The sequence below is a fragment of the Canis lupus genome, chromosome 14, assembly GCF_048164855.1.
Source record: "Canis lupus baileyi chromosome 14, mCanLup2.hap1, whole genome shotgun sequence".
Classification (NCBI taxonomy): Eukaryota; Metazoa; Chordata; class Mammalia; order Carnivora; family Canidae; genus Canis; species Canis lupus.
Genome location: NC_132851.1, coordinates 30,504,605 through 30,526,241, shown reverse-complemented (window position 1 = coordinate 30,526,241; position 21,637 = coordinate 30,504,605). Strand labels below are relative to the sequence as shown.

Genomic DNA, 21,637 nt, shown 5'->3' with positions numbered 1-21,637 from the left:
CATGAAATAGGCAATCCTAAGGTTAATAATTTAAAAAGAAATACTGGGACACCTGGGTGGCTCAGAGGTTGAGTGTCTGCCTTTGGCTCGGGTAGTGATCCTGGGTCCTGGGATCCAGTCCCGTATCAGGCTCCCTGCAGGGAGCCTGCTTCTCCCTCTGCCTATGTCTCTGCCTCTCTGTCTCTCTCATGAATAGTCTATTTAAAAATGAAAGAAAGAAAGAAAGAAAGAAAGAAAGAAAGAAAGAAAGAAAGAAAGAAAGAAAGAAAGAAAGAAAGAAAGAAAGAAAGAAAGAAAGAAAGAAAGAAAGAAAGAAAGAAAGAAAGAAAGAAAGAAAGAAAGAAAGAAAGAAAGAAAGAAAGAAAGAAAGAAGGAAGGAAGGAAGGAAGGAAGGAAGGAAGGAAGGAAGGAAGGAAGAAAGAGAAAGAAAGAAAGAAAGAAAGAAAGAAAGAAAGAAAGAAAGAAAGAAAGAAAGAAAGAAAGAAAGAAAGAAAGAAGAGAAAAAGAAAAACCTTAAACTATATAAAGTTAAAAATCTCTGCATATAAAAATAGCCATAGTGGCACCTGAGTGGCTCAGCCGGTTGAATATTCAGATCTTGATCTCAGGGTTGTGAGTTCAAGCCCCATGTAGGCTTCACACTGGCCATGGAGCATACTTAAGAGAAAAAAAAAAAAAAAAGAAAAGGAAGTAGAAAGAAAAGGCAAAACTATTTTACATAGGAATTATTAAAATCATTTATCTTTATACTAATAATTTTTTTTTTCAATGCTAAATTAACTTTTTAGGTATATAAAAAAAGTATGCAGTAAGAATAGTATTTCGGGATGCCTAGGTGGCTCAGTGGTTGAGTGCCTGCCTTCAGTGCAGGGCATGATCCTGGAGTCCCGGGATCGAGTCCCACATCGGGCTCCCTGCATGGAGCCTGCTTCTCCCTCTGCCTCTCTCTCTCTGTGTGTTTCTCATAGATAAATAAAATCTTAAAAAAAACAAAACAAAAAAAAACAGTATTTCAATGATATATTAAGTAATTTTTTTTAAGTAAGAGTAAAAATGACAACAGTGTAGCATACTTTGCAAAATTAGTACCTCATAGAAATCTTCCAGTAGTAAGAAAGATTCGTTTCCTAACGGGCAATTTATTTCTAGTTAATGAATGACTACAAAAAATAGTTCGTAAGTAAGGAAAACTGATCTGGGAAATTACTTCCAAAAAAATGCTTTAGTTTGACAGTCAAGCAGGTTTTTTATTTCAATTATTATTTGATCTAGTAAGGAAAATAATTTAACAGAAATTTTGAATATCACATTTTTAATAAACAGTGAATATAGCAGGATACATTTTTAAGTATTTAAGAATAGTACATAAAGAAATACTGTTTTTCCTAAAAAAAAAAAACAAACAAAAAACTGCAGGGTTAAAGTCAAAACCTCCTAAAATGAGTCATTTATCATTAAAAGAAGCTGTAAAATGCCCCTGAAGTTAAAAATGTATCATGACTCTTCTATAAAGTTCAAAACCACTTTGCTAAAGAGGCAGAAAACTGAACTTTATTTACCTCTTCAAACATGGTACCATTTACTTTTGATTCTTCCACCTTGTCCAGAGTTTTATTACAGTAACCTCGTAACATACTGGCCCTGGCTCAAATCCATCCTCATAGCTCATCTGATTAACTTTCTCAAAGGACAATTATGGTCATTTCACATCTTTGAGCTAAAAGCACGAATTCCATACAGATTTAAATATAAAACTATAAGATCCCTAAAGTGTGGCTTGAACTATCTGTCATTTTACACTAACCTTTCAACTCTGATACTCCAGTTAATGGTATCAACTAATCTGTTTCTCAAAATCCACGTCTCTGCCTCTCCTCATGCATCTCAACCAGCTAAAATCTGCTTATCCACCTAAGTATCAAAAAAGATCACCCCCAATAACCCCAATTCAACGTGAATTCTTTGTTTTGAACTGCTACAGCACATTTTGGCCCTTTCTTATAACCTACATATTGTATTAAAATTACTGTGGATGTCAATCATCCACCAGAAGTTTGCTGAGGACTAGGAAAGCTTTATTTGTGTATATAGTCTCCAAAATACCTGGTATCTTACTTAGGGCATTTAATATTTAATTAGCTCATTAACTAGCAAATATATAATTAAATATTTAATTAACAACTTAATTAACTAACACATGATCAAGATTTAAGGCCATCAAGTTCTACACAATAAAAAACATAGCCCACTTCAGGTTACCCACCTCAAGTACAGTTAATTTAATAGTCTTTTTCTTCCAGGATCACTCTCTAGATTTTAAAGGCCTTATATATTACCTCTCAATTAATAAAAGTATTACGATAAAAACTGGAATTCTAATATTAAATCAGCAGGTCTGGACACTAAACAATAAATCTTTAGTTACCTTTAGTTATATCTGACATAATTTTGATTATTTCCTTACTAGCATTTCCATAAGCCCAGTCATTAAACAGATTTCAATTTTTCTTTTTTGGGCAGTGGGGGAAATCACAGATTTTTTTGGATACCTAATGATTCTCGTAATTTTAATATAATTTTGTGGTTTATAGACTCTTATAACTAAAGCTCAACTTTAAACCCAAATATCTGCCTTATATAAAGAATTCTGGGATGTTAGACAACTTTATATATGCTATTAAGACTTTATTACAGTCAGGAAGGGAAAATGATGGGCAAATGATTAATAAAAATCAGCAAAAATGGCCAGAAATTACAAAATATTATGCAGTAGATGTATTATCTGATAATTGAGTTAGAACACCAAAAGAAGCTTGACAACAAGTCTTAAGAGATAATATCTCTGTGGAGAAACTCAAAGTTCACAAATATATTTTCCCTGAGGGGGAAACAGATATACCAATAAGACAGTCAATACTCCTGCTCTGACCAGTCACAGATATAAGGCAAAATTTAGAGAAGTGAACATGCACTAAGGTAGTCTGGCCAGTGGAGAAAGCCAGTCAAGAAACAGAAGCCAGGGACTAGAAGGAAATGACCATAGAAGTTACTAAACAAGATGTATCACACTAGGACACTGTTAATATTTTACTGTGCATATGCATTTTAAATGCTGGCAGTAGAAATTCACGATAAATGATACTCATACTATCAAGCACATGATTGTATTTCATTTTTAAGGGGAAAAAGCTGGTGTAGTGGTTGAACAGCGCTCAAACACATGATGTTGGGTTCACTCCTGTACTCTCCCTACAATGCTACTACACTTTCCAGTAGTAATGCACGCATGCTCACAAAAAGTGTCCTCTGTTAAGTAAAGGAACACAGAATCAGTATGGCCCAGCCACAAATAACCAGGAAAATGCCAACTCCTTACGCAAAAACTGGTCTAACAGCATTATTCATGTTCCCAAAAGTCGCTCGACCCAGCAGTTCTCTGAAACAGTTTTCAGCCAGCACAGCGGGATTCTCTTCTTTGTCAGTTGCAGAAGGGGAAGGAGGAGGACCTGTACGACTGGGGGGGAAAAGGGAAATGAAGAAAGCTGCATGCAAGAACTCTAGCACCAGTTCTAACAACTAAAAGAACAGACTTGACTCAAGAAATGTTAAAATGTTTTCCTTTTTTCCCAAAATACTTAAGAATAAGAAACACAGTCTAACCTTTTGTTTATAAAAATGACAAAGCAATCATTATTATCAGTATTCTTTTGGTTACTTCTAATTGCCTAAGAAAAAGCATCCAGGATCTCTAAAGAATAACAGATGTTCAGCTATAATTTGTTTCACACATTTGCTACTTTTAGTATTAATTCAAACAGCATTTGGATGCTCAATAACAAGCAGCAAGTATAAATTTATTCTAAAAGAAATAAAACCTTACATGTATGAGTAAGAATATGTTGTCTACTAAGCCTAGAAATGAATAATTTTTTCAGAAAGGGCACATATTTAAACTCATTCAAGTTTACGAGACCACTATTTATACAATACTAAAGACAAAACTTGCTTATCCTGACAAGCAAACACAAATACACATATACAAAAGTAACCACCCTCAACCCTAATATCTTTATCCAATACCTGTCAACCTCTTCTATCTTCTGCATGTTAAACAAGAGGGATGGAACTATTTTATCCATATGCTGGGGTTCCCAAATGGTAGCCCGGAGTTCATCATTAACTGTTTTGCGAACCACTCCTTGAATACCTCTGATTCCAGCAATTCGGATTCTATAAAAAAGAAAAAAATAAGTCCTAAGAAAGATTAAACAAGTCTGACTGTTTAGCTAAGAGAATGGATGCCAAATAAATATTGTTATTTCAAGTCAACAAAATGAAAATAACAGAATAAATCTAAGAAATTAAAATCTCAAAAATCTAAGACAGAGATATGGCAGTTCCAAAAGAGATTTACTTTATGTTTTTGTTTTTTAATTTTTAATGTAATCACTACCCACCCCATTCCCCCCAGCTGATGCAGGGCTCAACCTCAAGACCCCAAGATCAAGAACTCTATGCTATACTGACTAAGCCAGCCAGGCATCCCAAGATTTACTTTGAATACCATCTTTTAAAAATCAGCATTTTAAAGTTTAAAGGGGCCATAAAATATAATAATATCAAGTCTATTATTATTTTTCAATAAAAAAGAATTTAATCAAAAGCATTAAATTTTCCTAAGGGGATGATAATAATTCAAACCAGTATGAACTAGATTCTCTCCATGTCTTGCCCAGGAGTCTCAGAAGTGAGTGGAAACAGGATTTCACTCTTCCTCAACACCCTTCAGTGCTTCCTCTTTTTCACTGTTTCTCTCCAAAGGCCTCTCACTTCCCACAGTCCACACGGATGGAAGACTAAACAGGTTCCCATAAAGGTATTGTGACAAATGAGAACTATCAAAATGGGAGTACAGATAACCTCAGCCATTTTTAAACATACACACACGTATGTGTGTATGTATATATATATATATATATATATATATATATATACATACACACACACACACATACACACACACGTATACATATATCACATATATGTATGGCTGAAAATCTATCCACACAGGGAGAGAACCTCTCCTGCCCTTGATTATCATTTACCGCCTTTTTTGCTACTACTGGAAATATTCACCAACAGAGGTTTATTCAGCTTACCCCGCATAGTCTTCTAATAGTTACAGGTTTTGAAGAATGAAAGATATGGGGAAGGGGGTGACCGTGCTTTACAAACCCATGAGGACATAACATAGGCATTCAGGAATGGCAACGGAGAACAGGATAACAGGATAATGAACAGGTAAGAAAGTGAACAGGAGACATAAAGACAGATTTTGCCTATCTGGAAGCTGTGTCTATACATGTCACTTGAGAGACTCTCGTACAGTTATCACAAGCAGGCAAGCCTAATATTACTGTTGTGGTGTCTGCTTGGTTAGCCTGCTGTTACTCCTTCGGTGATGAAAGGACCAAGCATGAGATGGCACGGAGCACACAAACAAACAAGGAGGGGGCGCTGATACCTCGTGGTGACACAGAAGCCTAAATGGGAGGGCAACAGATGGTGATGGAACGATCTATAGCTACTACAGATACACAGCTGGCACCCAATTCAGATCAGGATCTGGCCTAACCAATATATTCTAGTCATGACTTTAAAGGAATTTTATAGTTTCCTCATCAGTAAAATAGAATTTGTCTTGCCTAAAGCACAGGAATGTTCTAAGGACTTAAAGGAGTTAATGAGTTAATTTATGTACAGTGGTTAGCCAATGAAGTATTAAATAAAATAAACTGGCACACAGTAATTAGTAAGTGTTGGGTGTTCCCGCTATCATTATGATGCTAATGATAAGTGCTACCATAACTAAAGGCTGCTTAGGAAAATAGAACTTAAAATTATCACATACAACTTTATAGGTGGAAACCATTTCTGCAGGGTAAATATGTTAAGAAGATCTTAAGTTTTCAGCCCTGTTTACTAGCCCCCTGAATTCTATTTGATACAGTTTTGCTGAAAATAAAGGGAATGATAAGTAACTAAGAATCTAAAAAAGGAGTATTAATATGCTAGAAGAAAATCAAAAGGACTTTTACTTACAACAAAGCAGAGAAAAAAAATTGAACCCTGTATATTAAAAGCATTTTAGCTCACTCATTGATTTGTTTCATAGCGATTCAAACAAAATGCCATTTTGGAATTCATATATCATATAATTCTGGAAAGACCCAAAATTGGGAAAAAGTACCATAAGGCTTTTTCATTTATATTTAGAAAAATTTCAAGTTTCTTTTTGTAAACATTAGTCAAAAACATTGGGTGAAAATATGTTCAAAAGACAAGATCTTTCACTAGGGGGCAGTACATACCTAAAAATAAGACATCTTAAGTAATTAATTTTGAACTTTTTTTTAAAGGTTTATTTATTTATTTGGGGGGAGGGGAAGGAGAGAGAGAATCCCAAGGAGACTCCCCACTGAGTGTGGAGCCCAATCTGTGGCTTGATGCTAGGACCCTGAGATGATGCATGACCTGAGTAGAAATAAGAGTTGGCCACTTAACTGACTGAGCCACCCATATACCCCTAAATTTTGAGCTTATTAAATATGTCCTTTCATAAATACTGTGGATATCACACTTTTCACCTACAATGGTTTATATGTGAAACTCACTTCAACCAAAATTTGAGAAACACCTGTGTATAGTTTACTACTCTTCATAATACTAAACAAAAAAATACTATATTCTGCATATCTACTGTATTTTAAAAGAAAACAAAACTGTCAATCTTAAAAAAAAACAAAAAAACAAAATATCCTTTTCTTTAAGTAATCTTTATACCTTTTTGCCCCATTAAAAAGTTAATGTCAGCCTCTGAGAACAGGGACAATTTTTTTTTTAAAGATTTTATTTATTTATTCATGGGATTTTATTTATTTATTCATGGGAGACAGAGACACAGGTGGAGGGAAAAGCAGACTCCCGGCAGGAAGCCTGATGTGGGACTTGATCCCGGGTCTCCCAGGATCATGCCCTGGGCTGAAGGCAGGCGCTAAACCACTGAGCCACCCAGGGATCCCCCCCCCTTTTTTTTTTTTTTTAAGATTCATTTGAGAGAGAGCGAGCGTGTGTGAGCCTGTGAACTGGTGAGGGGTTGGAGGAAGCAGAAGGACAAGGAGAACCTTAAGCAGACTCCCTGCTGAGCACAGAGAGCCCTATCCTGCCAATCCCTGGACCCCAAGGTCATGACAAGAGCTGAAATCAAGAGTCGGACACTCAACCAACTGATCCACCCAGGTGTCCCATAACAGAGACAAATTTTATAAAACATTTTAAAAATGTCCTTTAGGGAGAGAAAAAAAAGATTTTTAATGGTAACTGGAAAAAAGAGGAAATTAGTAAGATAGTTACAGTTATCTCTTCCTTCTAAGGCTCTACACTCATAAAAAAGGAATAACACCATTAACTCTATATGGCCAATACTAAACTGAGGAAAATTCATTATACCTATGGCATGCCAGCGTGTTTGTATCTGAAAACAATTAGTAAATCACTTCTCAGCTTTCTTTCACCGTCTTAAAATATCGTTCTCCATTTGTTTTGATTTGTGTAAACTAACACTATAGCTTGCCCACTAAAAGCTAGTTAAAAATAATAAGTCATAACAGTAAAATAATACATACTCTGTTCGTATTTCTGGATCACTATGACAGGAATGACACATGGCACTGAAGCGAGATACAAAGAAGTCATAACGTCTGTGATAGGATGGTGTGTCTTCTTCAATATTTGCAAATTTGACAAACTAAAAAAAAAAAAACAAAAACCAATATAAACATGTTAGTGCCTTTTTGAACGTATGAAACACATTTACTTTCATCTATTATTTGGTACATTAACAAGAACTATCAAATAAGCTGCAAATGAAACACATACCACAAATGCCACATATAGATAAAAGGAATTTTTTAATAAACTTGAGAAAATCAAGAATATAGCATTATAAATATTAACTTTAACACTTTAATTCAGTTTCTTTTGAGTGAGTGATCCCACTCTCTAGAAGCAAAGGTCTTACTCTAAAGCTCTTCTCCATTTCCTAGATACTGACTATGCTTCAGTGATACCCTCAGGTCCAAACCTGCAGAAAATTTTATTCTTTAATCATGAGCAGCAAATCTTCCATGACAACTGTGACTTAACACACGAATGAGTAATATTCATACCAATAAGATGGGACATGGAAAGGGAACATAAACTGAAGGAAATGTACACTCAACAGAGAAGAAAATACTGAGATGATAAAATACATTCTAACTCCTTTCTAGAAACAAAAAAGAAATATCCACACATTTGGGAAGTTTCAAATACCCTACCTATGTCACAGACCTGGCCCTAAGGCTCCTTATTATGTATTTTCTTTGTTCATTAGCTTTCCATTCATTCAGTGATATGTTACTTCTGTGTACAGCCCAAAGCAACATATTTTACATGCATATTTAAATATATGTAAACACCTGCTAGGATATGGCTGACAGCTTGAAAGGCTATACCCAAAAGAAGGATTCAACCAAATTTACCAATTTTTTCCTGAAAACTAAACTGAAATAAGGATAGAATCAATGTGAGAAAATGAAATTATGATACCAAAACAATTTAAATTAATTCCACCAGAGCTAAGTTCTCAGTTTTTAAATAATTTTATATGATCCATGTTATCTAGAAAAAGGTCACAAATACTACACTTGGTTGACATTAAACTGACATTCATTACCTATTGTGTCCCATATTCTGTGCTACGTGTTTTGACATGATTTAATCATTCCAATGGCCCTGTAAGGAATGTATCATTATCCTCAGTTTATAGATAGGAACACTGAAGTTCAAGAGGTGAAATCATTTGTCCAAAGTGACACTTTAATAAGTGGTGGGACTGGCATTAGAGTGCAGGGATTTGACTGGACTCCAATTGTCAGGATTCCCATACTACACACTGACCATGTAAAGTTTCAGAAAATATTACACCAAGTATCCCTGTTTTCATGAAAATAAACCTTAAATTGTATCAGGGAATGCTCAAAAATGTAAATGGGGAAAAAAACACACAGAGGTTTACCTATAATTTGTTTCCCACTTTCTAATATATATTGAAAAAAGAAAAATATTGAAAGATTACTTCTAGATATTGGAATTTCAGGAGTCTTGTTTACTCTTTCATATTGTTTTGATTTTCCTAATGTGCTATAATAAGCATATTACTTTTAAATAAATCAGAAGTTTTTTAAATGACCATTAAAATTTTAAATGTTCTGGAAAATTTTTAGAAGGGGAAACTTTATTCACTTTTCACTTATTGAAAGTCGCAAGTAACAACAGAGACCAAATGATCATTTATAGAAGATCATATTGCCTCTGAGTTTGAAGAACTTACTTTATGGCCAACAGATTTCCTGATGCTCCTTACGATTGGTTAGTATCACATATTTCACAAGGAGCAACAGAAAAAACTAGAGACTATTCTTTTTTTTTAAGATCTTATCTTTAAATAACCTCTATATATACCCCAAGTGGGGCTCGAATACACAACCTCGAGATCAAGTTGCACACTCCACTGACTCCATCAGCCAGACACCCCTAGGAACAGTGTTCTAACCACCCACATCTGCGTTGTCTGTCCACATGTCCCTCACAAGAGCATTTTATCAGGTAAAAACATTCTAAGAAGAAATCAAGTCTAGATACGCTAATTAACCTGAAAGTTAGAGAACAGTTTTACTCACAGAATTTGTTCCAAGAACTTGAAGCTTTGGTTCCCCGGATTCTAGCAGCTTTGCTACCATATGAAGAAAGCTTTCTACAAATGGCTTAATGCTTTGAGAATGGCAAGCCATAAGAAGTTGGTCCAACGCCTCCATAGCAATTAAAACATACCTAAGTGTAAGAAAAAAATAATGTCAAAGCATTTCTAGCTCTCTAAATTCTCCTAGGTGCTTTTCATTGGAATAATTATATGCAAATGCGCAGAACAGAGAAAGGCAAATTTAGTAGTTCCCAAGTAAAATCTTATTTCTCACAAACACTAATGATCACAGATTATATAATAACCCTCATGCTGAAGTGTACAAAAATTATGCTGTACTACTCCATTTTCTTCTCCTTTCCAAACTCTTCAGAGCTTCCTTAACATTAGCTTTGTGTATGTTTTTCTTTGGAAACATGGACATCTTCTAATTTCCAGACTTCTAACCATCTATCTTTGTATCTGACCCAAAATAGTTACTATAAGCAATGTGTCTGGGATTCCTGGGTGGCGCAGTGGTTTAGCGCCTGCCTTTGGCCCGGGGCGCGATCCTGGAGACCCGGGATCGAATCCCACATTGGGCTCCCGGTGCATGGAGCCTGCTTCTTCCTCTGCCTGTGTCTCTGCCTCTCTCTCTCTCTCTCTCTCTCTCTCTGTGACTATCATAAATAAATAAAAAAATTAAAAAAAAAAAGCAATGTGTCTAAAGTTTCCAATATAATCTGTTTGTAAATCTGAATATAAAACATCACCAGCAACAATAGAGTATCATAAGGAAACATCTAATAAATTTAACCTTACAATTCATCAGATTTAAAGCTTACACTAAAAATTAAAATTGACTTTAGATAACTTTGTTTCAATAATTCTAGATTGCTAAAATGTTCTAAAAGGTAACAATAGAGAAGCATAGAAAACCAGTATCACTCGAAGAATGGACTACTCTAAGAAAACTAGAATCATAAAATGAATATGGAAAACTATTTATAACCCAAATTATCCAAGTTACTACTGTTAAGCATAGAGAATGGATTAAGATGGCAGACCTTTATTTATAGGTAAGTATATAGCTAGCACAGTTCCAAATTAGCACACTTACATTCTCTGGACCTTAATATCTGAGCCTAATGTTCTCTTTTATTATTCTACTACTGATAGGTAAAAATACACTAAAGGAGTCAATTTCTACTATTTCCATTAAAGAAATATTAAAATACCAAAAACTTATGGATGCTTAAGCTAAAGGCAACTCTATTAGCTTGCATGTGTCTATTCTTAAAACATGACCATCAAAAAAAAACAAACAAAAAAAAACAAACATGACCATCAGGAAAGTAATAAAAGCTGCAAATATCTATGGCATTACACATATCCTCATAAAATATTACAGGGTTTTATCCTCTACATGTTATCTTTGCATGACTAGATGACAAAACAATACATAGAATGATTTAGCCTAGGAGGAGTTCTCAGAGATACAGTATTAAGCAGCAATTAGTTTCCTTACCCAGAACGATGTCTGACAACATCCCTGCTCAACCTTTCTGCTAAGTAAGAACCAATTCGATCCAGTTTCTCTGGAGCAGATACTGCATAAAATGTCAATTTCTCCATGTCTGCTTTAACAAGGCCATCCTAAAAATAAGAACAACAAAGTTATTTTTTGTACTCCTAAGTGTTGTTTGCTTCATTCACATGTCCCCTTTTTGGATTCACGATTAATCCATTAGTTATGCTAAACCTTTCTGGCTATAACCTCCTTACTGTAAATATTTACCATTCTGGATATACAATTTTCAGAAAGTTAAAAAAATGCCCCCACTTAGGCAGAATATTTAAATATACCTTCACATGCAATGAATTATTCTAACACTTTCCTAAATAGAGAAACAGCTCAACTAACTGCAATATGTAGGGAATGGAATGAATTTTACTGAAAAGATTTCAAACAGATTTATTTCAATTTGAAATCTTATACTATGCTGTTAAGCCTATTTTACTCCTTTACATATACAACAGTGAACATGTTAAAATGACTCAAAACTTGATTATCATTATAAAGCCTTCTTTTAATTAATAAATGAGAAAGTATTAAGAACTGCATGAATCTCTGCTCAGCCACTATTAAAGAAAACAAGAGGCCCCTGGTATGGAACTGGCAAACTCTCATTTGTCTGCCCTCTAAAAGGTGACAGGCGTACTCCTCACTCTCAGACAATAAATCAATGATCAATCTACATCATCTATTATATGTTGGTCATATATAGTTCATATAACTAAATGTTGTTTAGGACTGGTGGAGGACATGGGAAGGCAGATAGAAATTATATTAAATGGTGACTCTACAACTAAAAATTTTACAATCTGCATTTTCAGCTGGCCCCTCGATGTTCTGTTTTGCCACTGCTCCATCACCAGTCCCTCCTATTTTTACCTACTTGGTTTTCCTCAAACTTGCTACTTTGCCACCTTTCTACCCTCTCTGACATCAAATGAGCTCTTCTTCCTCTCAGAGAAGATGGAAATCATCGGATTAGAATTTACTGGCAAAATACCCCTGTTTTCTCAGTGCCCTCTAGACCAGTGGTTTTCAACCAGGGTGACTTCCTATCTCAGGGCAGTGTCTGGAAACATTTTGGGTTGTCACAGCTGGATGGTGGGTGTACTGGCATCTGTGGTACAGGCTCGGCATGCCAATAAACATCCCAAAATGCATAGGCTAACCCAACAGCAAATAATTAACTGGATCAAAAGGTCAAAAGAAGCTGAATTAAGAAACCATGCCACATGCAAAGTGAAAGTGCCCTATTTTTGGAGGACTCATCTTGGAGAAATCAGTTTGCCTATGTTCTTACTATTTGCCTTTCATGGCTCCAATAGTTTAGCCTCTCTCTTTCCTGTTTTTTTTAACCTCTCCTTTTGTATTGGTTCCTACACATCATCAGTTGAATACAACTTCTCTAATCCATTTTTTTATACCTTACTAATTTTGTTGAAGAATAATTAATATACAATAAACTATATCCAAGTACATGTTTTGAACTATGACAGTTGTGTATCTATAAAACCACCACTAAAAAACAAAATACAGGGCAGCCCGGGTGGTTCAGTGGTTTAACGCTGCCTTCAGCCCAAGGTGTGATCCTGGAGATCCAGGATCAAGTCCCACATCTGGCTCCTTGTATGGAGCCTGCTTCTCCCTCTGCCTGTGTCTCTGCCTTTCTCTCTCTGTGTCTCTCATGAATAAATAAATAAAATATTTAAATAAATAAATACATACATACATACAAGATGCAAATATTTCCATTATTTGCTAAGGATTCCTCATATTCTTTGCAGTTCATCTCTTCCTCCCAAGGCAACCACTGCTCTGCTTTTCAACATTATAAAAAGCAGCATGCACTGAAGGAATCATAGTTTGACTCATCTGTGCATAACTTCTCTCACTCAACTCAATGCTGCCTGGGGATGCTTCTCTAACTCACCTGGATAACTCCTCCTCATCCTGCAGATCTCAATGTCCTCCAAAAGGCCTTCAATGCACCCTCCCAAATGTCCTTCAAAGCTTGGGTGCAAGGCTCTTACTATACGTTTCTTTAGCTCAATGTACTTATCCTATTCTATTTTATTGTACTGTTTTTCACTCATTAAATGAATACTCATCAAGTGCTAACCATGTGCCAGGCACTGTCATAGACACTAGGGAAGAACAGGTAAGCAAAGAATTATATTAACTCATTTAATACTCATGAGAATATTATGAAATAGATACTATTTATAATTTCCATTTCATGATGAGAAACTGAGGCACCTGTCCAAGATCACAAGGCTAGTAATTATAAGAAATGGTCTGGTTATTTGTCCCCTTCACGGGATCACTCTTTCAAGGCAGGGACTAGAATATGTAGACCTCTGCACTCTGGGCACCCACTGCCTGATCTGTTTTGGTTATACCACAATATTTTTTTGTTGGTGGTCGATAAATTAAAATGAATAAAGCCAAATGGGTATGATTACCACACGTATGCCAAGGTTCACGTAAACTTTTTAAAAATCATTTTATAAATCTCCATTTAAACAAATCTTATCCAAATGCTTGGCATTCAATCAATCAGTACCTGACAAAAATAAAGATTCTTTCTACAACCATTCTCTACCTGTCATCACTAATGTAATCTAATCTACGGGTCATCACTCTCATGGTCACAAGTGTTCAAAACTCTCTCACTGCCTAGTAGTTAAAATAGATAAAGCAGAAGCTTTGTCTGTCATTCACATTCCTCCAAAGTCTGGTCTCCACCTTATCTTCAGTAACCATGTGTCCCAGATTCCTCAGGGCAATGATCTGAATATTCAGTCTATTAAATGACATGACTAGAATTTCAAATCAGAAATTGTGGTCAAGATTACTACCCATCACTCTCTACAATGAGGCTATATAAACCTTTTTCAAAGGTTCTTGATCTCAAATGTACCCCTTGCTTTCTCCTGCACCCTTTTGCCTTTTCTCTTGAGACCCCTCACTTGCAACAAAGAGACTAATCTCACTTCTCCAGATGGCACACATCCTTCAAAGCTCAACAAATCTCATTTCCTCTGAGAATGCATCCCAAAGAATGCCATCCATAGTAAAACCTCTCTGCTTTAAAGGCAAAAACTTTACCACCTGTTTTACTTAACATTTTGCTTACTGACTTATGCATTGTGATTTAATACTTAGTATGCAGTTGCTTTACATCAGTTAATGGATGGAAAGCTACTAAAGGCAGGTACCATACCTTAGGGCTTTTATCTGCGACAAATTATCCAGGTATCTGGCAGCCAATAGTATGTAAGATTAACCTCTTTTAAATGGCTGAACATTTAGATCAAATTTGATTAAAAATGAGATATTTCATATATCATGAAATATATAAATTAATGTTAAGATAACAATAAGGTTTCTATAATTGGCTATATTTATTTTTTTGTAAACACTTTTTAAATTTTCATGTAATCTCTATACCTAACATGAGACTTGAACCTATAACCATAACCCTGAGACCAAAAATCACATGTTCTGTGGACTAAGCTAGTCAGGCATCTGTCCTGGCTACAATTTAAAATAAGGCAATCAGGGATCCCTGGGTGGCTCAGAGGTTTATCAGCACCTGCCTTCGGCCCAGGGCGTGGTCCTGGAGGCCGGGGATCGAGTCCCACATCGGGCTCCCTGCTTCTCCCTCTGCCTGTGTCTCTGCCTCTCTCTCTCTGTGTCTCTCATGAATAAATAAAATCTTAAAAAAAAAAAAAAAGATAAAATAAGGCAATCAAACCTATCTAGTATTTTTTGTTGTTGTTGTTCATATCCATTTAACACTAGACTAAAGGAATCTTGGAAAATTTAGGGCAGTATCAAACAAAATCATTCAAATCCAGCTGCTCTGAAAACAGTAATCTTCCACAATAAAGCAACCAGTATAAAAATTTAAAAGCATTTAAGTAAAAAGAGAACAAACTGCCTGGAATATTCCTGTACCTCTCAATTCTCTTCTGAAAACCGTGTGGACAAACTATTTACTCTTCAGACCTTAGCTTAGATTTCATTTCCTTCAGCCCTGTGTTCTCCAGGCCTACATTAGGCGCCATTCTGACCTACTCCAGGAGTGCGGGGTACTTCATCTCTCTATCACAGCTTCTTTCACACAATACTGTAATCGCCAATTTCCTTGTCTGTGAGCTCGGTAAGAGCAGAAAACCATGTCAGTGTTCACAGTTATATTCTTAGCCTTTCGTACAAATAACCTGGCACTAGCTCATAAATTTTTGAAAAGTATTAAATATAGGAACTCTCTAGACAAGAGAATACCATCTGTCCATCATTCCAAATGTACATTAATCTATGAAAAGGATCTGAAAATTAGACAAGCAAGCATGGGTCATTTAAAAGTAAGGTGGGGAAAAAGATAAATATAAAAATAGCAGTGTACATGATGAGATTTAGGGGTAAAAGTAGAGAAATGAAATTAGGGAAACCTTAGGGAGGTCAGCAGGGGGGAAGGATGGGTCAGCAAAGAGAAGGATCAGTAGATGTAGATCAAATTACTTTTGGATCTTCAGGGAATATGTTGTCCACCAGGCGTTTGTAGCGAGGACGCAAAGCAGAACAGCAGCAACACACTCCTGTTGAAAAAAGAATAAAATCACAAAGTACAAAGATTACTCATATTGTAAATTGACCCCGAAATTCACGTTTCTGAATATTACTTAGTTACTTCAAATAAAAACTGCAAACTGGTAGTAACAGAGAACAGGAATGCGAATTCCAGTACTAAAATGAAAAATGTCCTCTCCCCTCCCCAAAGACACAGGCCAAAGTGAGTATATATTAATGAATTATTCCAAAGTTTCAAATCAAATCATTTAGGGGTATGTGTGTGCGTGTGTGTGTACACACACACGTACACACACACACACACACACACACACCCCTACCAAGTTCACCCTATAAAGCAAATATATAATCTGTACCCCCTTACTTTCTAATCTTGTGTCCAACCAGCTTCTGCACCCTCCAATCCCACACTCCCATGCCTGGCCCAATCCACTCACAGCCCCAGCCACAGCAATCTTGAAAGACAGTCTGCACCCAGCATGGCTGGTGAAAACAATTAATACGTGTATCTACTGAATTCATCATATAAGGAACTACGCTAGAAGGGGAAACAACCTCAAAGCAAAGTCCAGGAATTTCAAAAATGCTCAAAGGCTGCTCTGTAAAGTTTCAGTTGGTATCTTGGAAAGAGCAATGGATTGGGATCCAAAATACCTGGGTTCATTTCGATTTTTTCCCTTAAGTGGCTACATGGTCTTGGGTAAAGCACATCAGCTATCTGGAAAGAACCCCATGTTAGTGAGAGGGATCAGTTTTCTTCTCCTTCAAACTAGTAAAAGGAATGCTGGTCTGGAGTCTTATAAAATTATTTCCATGAAACTGGGGTATGTGTGTCTCTGTGTAAGTGTGCATTTGCATGTATTTAGAAACCAAAACATGGTACGTAAGACTGCTTGAGCTGGAAGTTAAGAGAAGTCGGATCTAAGCACACTTCTACTATCTCATTGAGTAAGCTTATGACAAGAGACAACTTCTCCAGATCTCATTTTACTCATTAAGTACACATCACTTACGCACACAGTCATATACCAAATGTCAACTGAGCACCCAGCAATGGGTAAAACAAGTAAGGTTGAGTCCAGATGTGCAGGGGAACAGAGTTAATAAAGTGATAAAAACAAGACAGACTTAAGATGTGTGCAGCATCTTTAGTGATCACAGAGCACTGTGCATATATAATAAGACTTCTAGAAAACAGGTGAAGTACTATTCCCATTACTTTACAGGCGTGAGAAGTGCAGCAGAAGTGACTCAGTAACTTACTCAACAGCAAGTCTGGGTGAGAGTCTGGTGTCTAATTCTGTAACCCCATGTTCCTCCCACAACACCACACAGACTAGTGGTCAAATCAGTCAATACCCAAATACTTAATTTGTACCTACTACATGCCTAAGACCATGCTAGATGCCACAGACATAAGAAACTGTAAAAGACAAGATCCCTGCCCTTGAGTCTATAAACTTATTTTAAAAATAGTGAATTAATGTCAGCAATATATAGTTGGCACCACGTGCTGGTAGTATAAAATGCCATCCATTGTTCAGGATGTTTTCTACTTTAACAGAAGAAAAAAAATTCCAGAGTCCACTGGGGAATTTTTCAGATTAACGAACACCAAAACACCTGAACTCTTTTTTGAATCCAAAAACAAAAACACTGGTCCTATTATTACAGGAAAAGAAGCGGGGAGGAGAGGGAGGTAGAAGCCCAGTAAGCAATTAAAATAGTATTTCTCTATCAGAACCAATATAAAAATACTTCAGATAAATATTAATGAAATAAAATCAAATATGTACTGAGTGGTTATTATACAGAGCACCAAGCTAGGTAATGCAATGATGAAAAAAGCTTGCAACCTGATAAGAAGATTAAGACAAATACTCTGCTAACACTAATGCAAGGCCAAATATAGCACGCTCGAATTGCTACCACTGCAAAGGGACTGAAAAACAAGTCTCACTGCTTCAAGTTCCCCATCAAAATGGAAAATTATGTTATTTTCAATAAGAAAAGATTAAGAGCTATTAGGTTTCCTCACATTGACACTTTTGGATATTATATATTGGTTTAAAGAGGTTTTAGAAAAGATGTGAACTTGTTAATACACACCATATCCAGCTCCTACTTTCAGAAAGCTCAGGTCTACTCACAGAAACATGAGTAAACAGGAAATCGCCAAACAGTCAGTATGGGGTTAAAAGGGTACATGCTTAGAGAGGCCATCTGTCCAGTATCACCCAGTTGCTAAGGAGCACAGCTGAGCAGAGTCCAGCCCAGACGACTTCAAAGGGTAAATGCCACACTATGCAAGTACTAGACAATTTCTACACTAAACATTTTAGCTCTCCACAAACTGTGACAAATGACCACAACTGGAAGACTGAGTCTGTCTCCCAGACTAGGAATGCACGACATACAGGGAAGTAATGATCACAGTGACCTTTTCCAGAAGACCCAAAATGAAACAGAAATACCTTCTTGACTACTTACTATACATGAAAAGCTACCTATTTAGAGAAGATACATGAAACCAGAATTAAAATTTTTCAGTTTATTGAGATTTCTATAAAGCGATCACATATTGATGATAACATAAGGTTAAAATGACTGTGGCATCAGTAATCATGAAAGAAACATTATTAACTACTTAAAGAAGAGAATACTAAACTCATAAACATCACAAGAACAAGTAAAATGAAATAACTGGACCTACTCAGCCACAGAAAAGGGGTTGACTCCCTTGTTGAAGTCAATTCATAAGGCTTGTCGAGTTCTGCTGCAGGAACTTGAATGTAGTCTTTCATGTTGTAGGAGAGTATTTTCTAGTCGATCTTCCTGCTTTTGGATCCTTTCCCTACTGCTCAGCAAGTACCTTTGGTTCACTTCACTTGTAATTAATTAGTAGAGGATACTAATGGACTGTAACTTATCTATCTAGTTGCTGACATCAAGTGTAAAGCTATCAAGAACCTGATAATATATCCATATCAAATTCTGCTGCCAAGACCAAAGCTAGTTGGTCTAGCTAGTTGCTAGTCTAATAAAAGCAGATTTTTACAGTTTAATAGGAGAATAAAGCTACTTACCTTTTTTCCTTAAAACATTCTTTCAATTCCTCCTCATCCTTTCTTCTAATCCCTTCCAACAAACTCCTCATCTGAGCCCTAAACCATGCTATTTTTGACCCATTCCCAACTTTCTCTTTCGAAAGGACTAAGCATATCACAGCATGCCTCATGCAACTGGCAAGTCTGAACAACAAACAGGAATTCTTCCGTTACCATTTAATTCTAGTACATAAGAAGGGAGTCCTCTATTCTCCTGAAGCAGGTGGAATTCAGAATTTTGCTTATGATATGCCAGTAGAAACAGGAAGTCCCAAAGTGGTAACTACAGAAAAATGGAATACGGGCACAGATGGAAACAAAAAAACTGACCCCCCAAAAGTACCAAGCTGCCTATTCCAGTAGTGTACAGGCAGGCCCATGGAGCACTCTGATTAATGGGCTGAGTACAACCACTCTACCTACTTCTCAGGGTGAGGGGTACTAATAAATCGATATACGTATGCAGGACCTACAATGTAGAAGCCATGTAATACATTTTTAAGCAAATTGTGCATACTGCTGAATTAACCACTTCTTTTAAAGACACTCCAAGAATTTCTTCTGAGTTCCCCTACCATCATTCTTATGAGGATTCACCAATGTCTCCTGGTCCTCATCACACACAGGTATGACTGTATTGACCTCTGGCAACCTTCTTCTTCTTCGATGGTGAGGTGTTAAAATGAATTTCCAACCCACCCTGACCCACAGAGGCATTCACAGTAGGACCTGAGTAGCTGCACAGAAAACCTCAGAGCTGAAATGACAGAAGGATGAATCAGGCACATGAGCCCATGAAGGTTCTGGGAGAATTCTGCGTAACTGATGAGCATTTCTGGTTTGCGATGACATTTGTCTTCCTATGCAGCTCTGCGAGTTTGGGGGATTTCGATGATTAATAGAGACTCCTTTTAAAATAAGCTACTTATACTTTCAATGACAAGTTAAATCTAACTGGAAATTACTAAAGCCTCCATTGTTTAACTATTAATTACTGTCTCTATTATTAAACACCAACATAGCACTGGGAACTTGGATAAAGCTATCCTCTAAAACAAAAATAAGTTACTACTAACATTGTCATTGAAGTTAAAGAATGCTTGGATCCTATTATGAGGACCAACTGACTTTAAAATAGGTTTGTTTTGTGATCTATAGAAGCAGAATATAATGGTATCTGTATCTTCTACACAGCAATTATATTATCTCAATTAATTCTTTCAAATAATATACTGGGAATTCACTGGCATTTTTAGGGCTTACTAAATTTCATACTTTTAAATGGGAATGGCTATGATCATAGGATTTAGGTCATTTATGCCTTCACTGTATATCTGCAATTTATTATACTTATTTATATACATGCCTGCCTTTACCACCAGATATAAAGTCCATATACCTTATTCATTGTTGTGCGTGTCTGGCATATAGGAGACATTTATTAAAATGTTCCTTCACTGAGAGGGATCCCAGGGTGGCTCAGTGGTTTAGCGCCTGCCTTCAGCCCAGGGCGTGATCCTGGAGTCCCGGGATCCTGTCCCGCATCCAGCTCCCTGCATGGAGCCTGCTTCTCCCTCTGCCTGTCTCTCTCTCTCTCTCTCTCTGTCTCTCATGAATAAATAAATAAAATCTTTTTTAAAAAAATGTTCCTTCATTAAATGAAGACCCAAAGTTCACTAACAGATTAAATAAATTTATTATCTACTCTGGTATGTGTTATAAGATTCAAAATAATCATCAAGAAAGTACGCTGTCCACCACAAAACACTACATGTCAGAACAAGATTTCTTCGACAAACAGATGACAATGTCCACTAAATCACTTTAAACAATTCGTGTTTTATTTTTAGACCTAGTGGCGGCCATCCATAATCAAGGTGAAAAGGGACAGACTGTTACTCTCTCAGAAGATTTTACAAATTCATCACTCCAAAAACTGTAGCTCTATGGTATCCAGAACCCTATTAAAAGTCAGCAACACATATATTTTCTCCAAGGTTAAAATTAAAAGTCAAGTTACTTATTCAGTTAATGTTAGAATAATAACTAAAAACACTCAGTAATACTACAGTCCCACTCATACATACCCCTCCCAAGTACCAAAAACTTAATATAGAAATGTACATAGACACATAAACATACATGTATATGCTATACATAAAGCCTATATTATGGATGTTATTCCTGCCCTTCAACATGTATACAGCCACTATGTAAAGAACTACAGGGGATTAAAAAGGTAATTTTGTAAAAAGACAAAGGTTTAAAAACTGATTTTGAAATAAGATTTGGAAAACATCTAAGGACAAGGGATATCCAATCTATAAGGGTCACTCATAGAAGTTCAAAAGAAAGAGAAGCACTTCTAGCTCAAGTGAAGAGAGATTTTATGAAGGACACTGAACTTGAGCTGAGAGCTCCCATGAAGAACAAATACACTGAACTATAAAGATAAACTCGGGACAGGGAGAGACAATTATAGTCAGACGGAACAATGCAAACATCACTATGGAGGATGACACATGGAAAAACCAAAATGCATTTTCTAATGGCCCACAGCTTAAAAAGGAAGAAACG

At 36.2% G+C, this 21,637-nt stretch overlaps 1 protein-coding gene across 6 annotated transcripts in view; it reads right to left on the bottom strand.

Moving 5' to 3' along the window:
- Window positions 1-21,637, bottom strand: part of EFR3A (EFR3 homolog A) — a 105,528-nt gene that overhangs the window by 52,374 nt on the left and 31,517 nt on the right. For 3 of the 6 annotated variants that reach the window (XR_012006838.1, XR_012006839.1, XM_072774520.1), the window contains exons 2-7: window positions 15,885-15,961; window positions 11,310-11,437; window positions 9,783-9,933; window positions 7,686-7,807; window positions 4,081-4,230; window positions 3,377-3,514 (exon numbers count right to left, since the gene is read on the bottom strand). Coding sequence is in view for 4 of the 6 variants with exons in the window: in XM_072774520.1 (XP_072630621.1) it covers window positions 3,377-3,514; window positions 4,081-4,230; window positions 7,686-7,807; window positions 9,783-9,933; window positions 11,310-11,437; window positions 15,885-15,961 (766 nt within the window). In the remaining 2 variants the exon portion in view is untranslated. Of the gene's footprint in view, window positions 1-3,376; window positions 3,515-4,080; window positions 4,231-7,685; window positions 7,808-9,782; window positions 9,934-11,309; window positions 11,438-15,317; window positions 15,457-15,814; window positions 15,962-21,637 lie in introns of those variants that run through there. The other 3 variants (XM_072774521.1, XM_072774522.1, XM_072774523.1) reach the window with 3 other exon arrangements.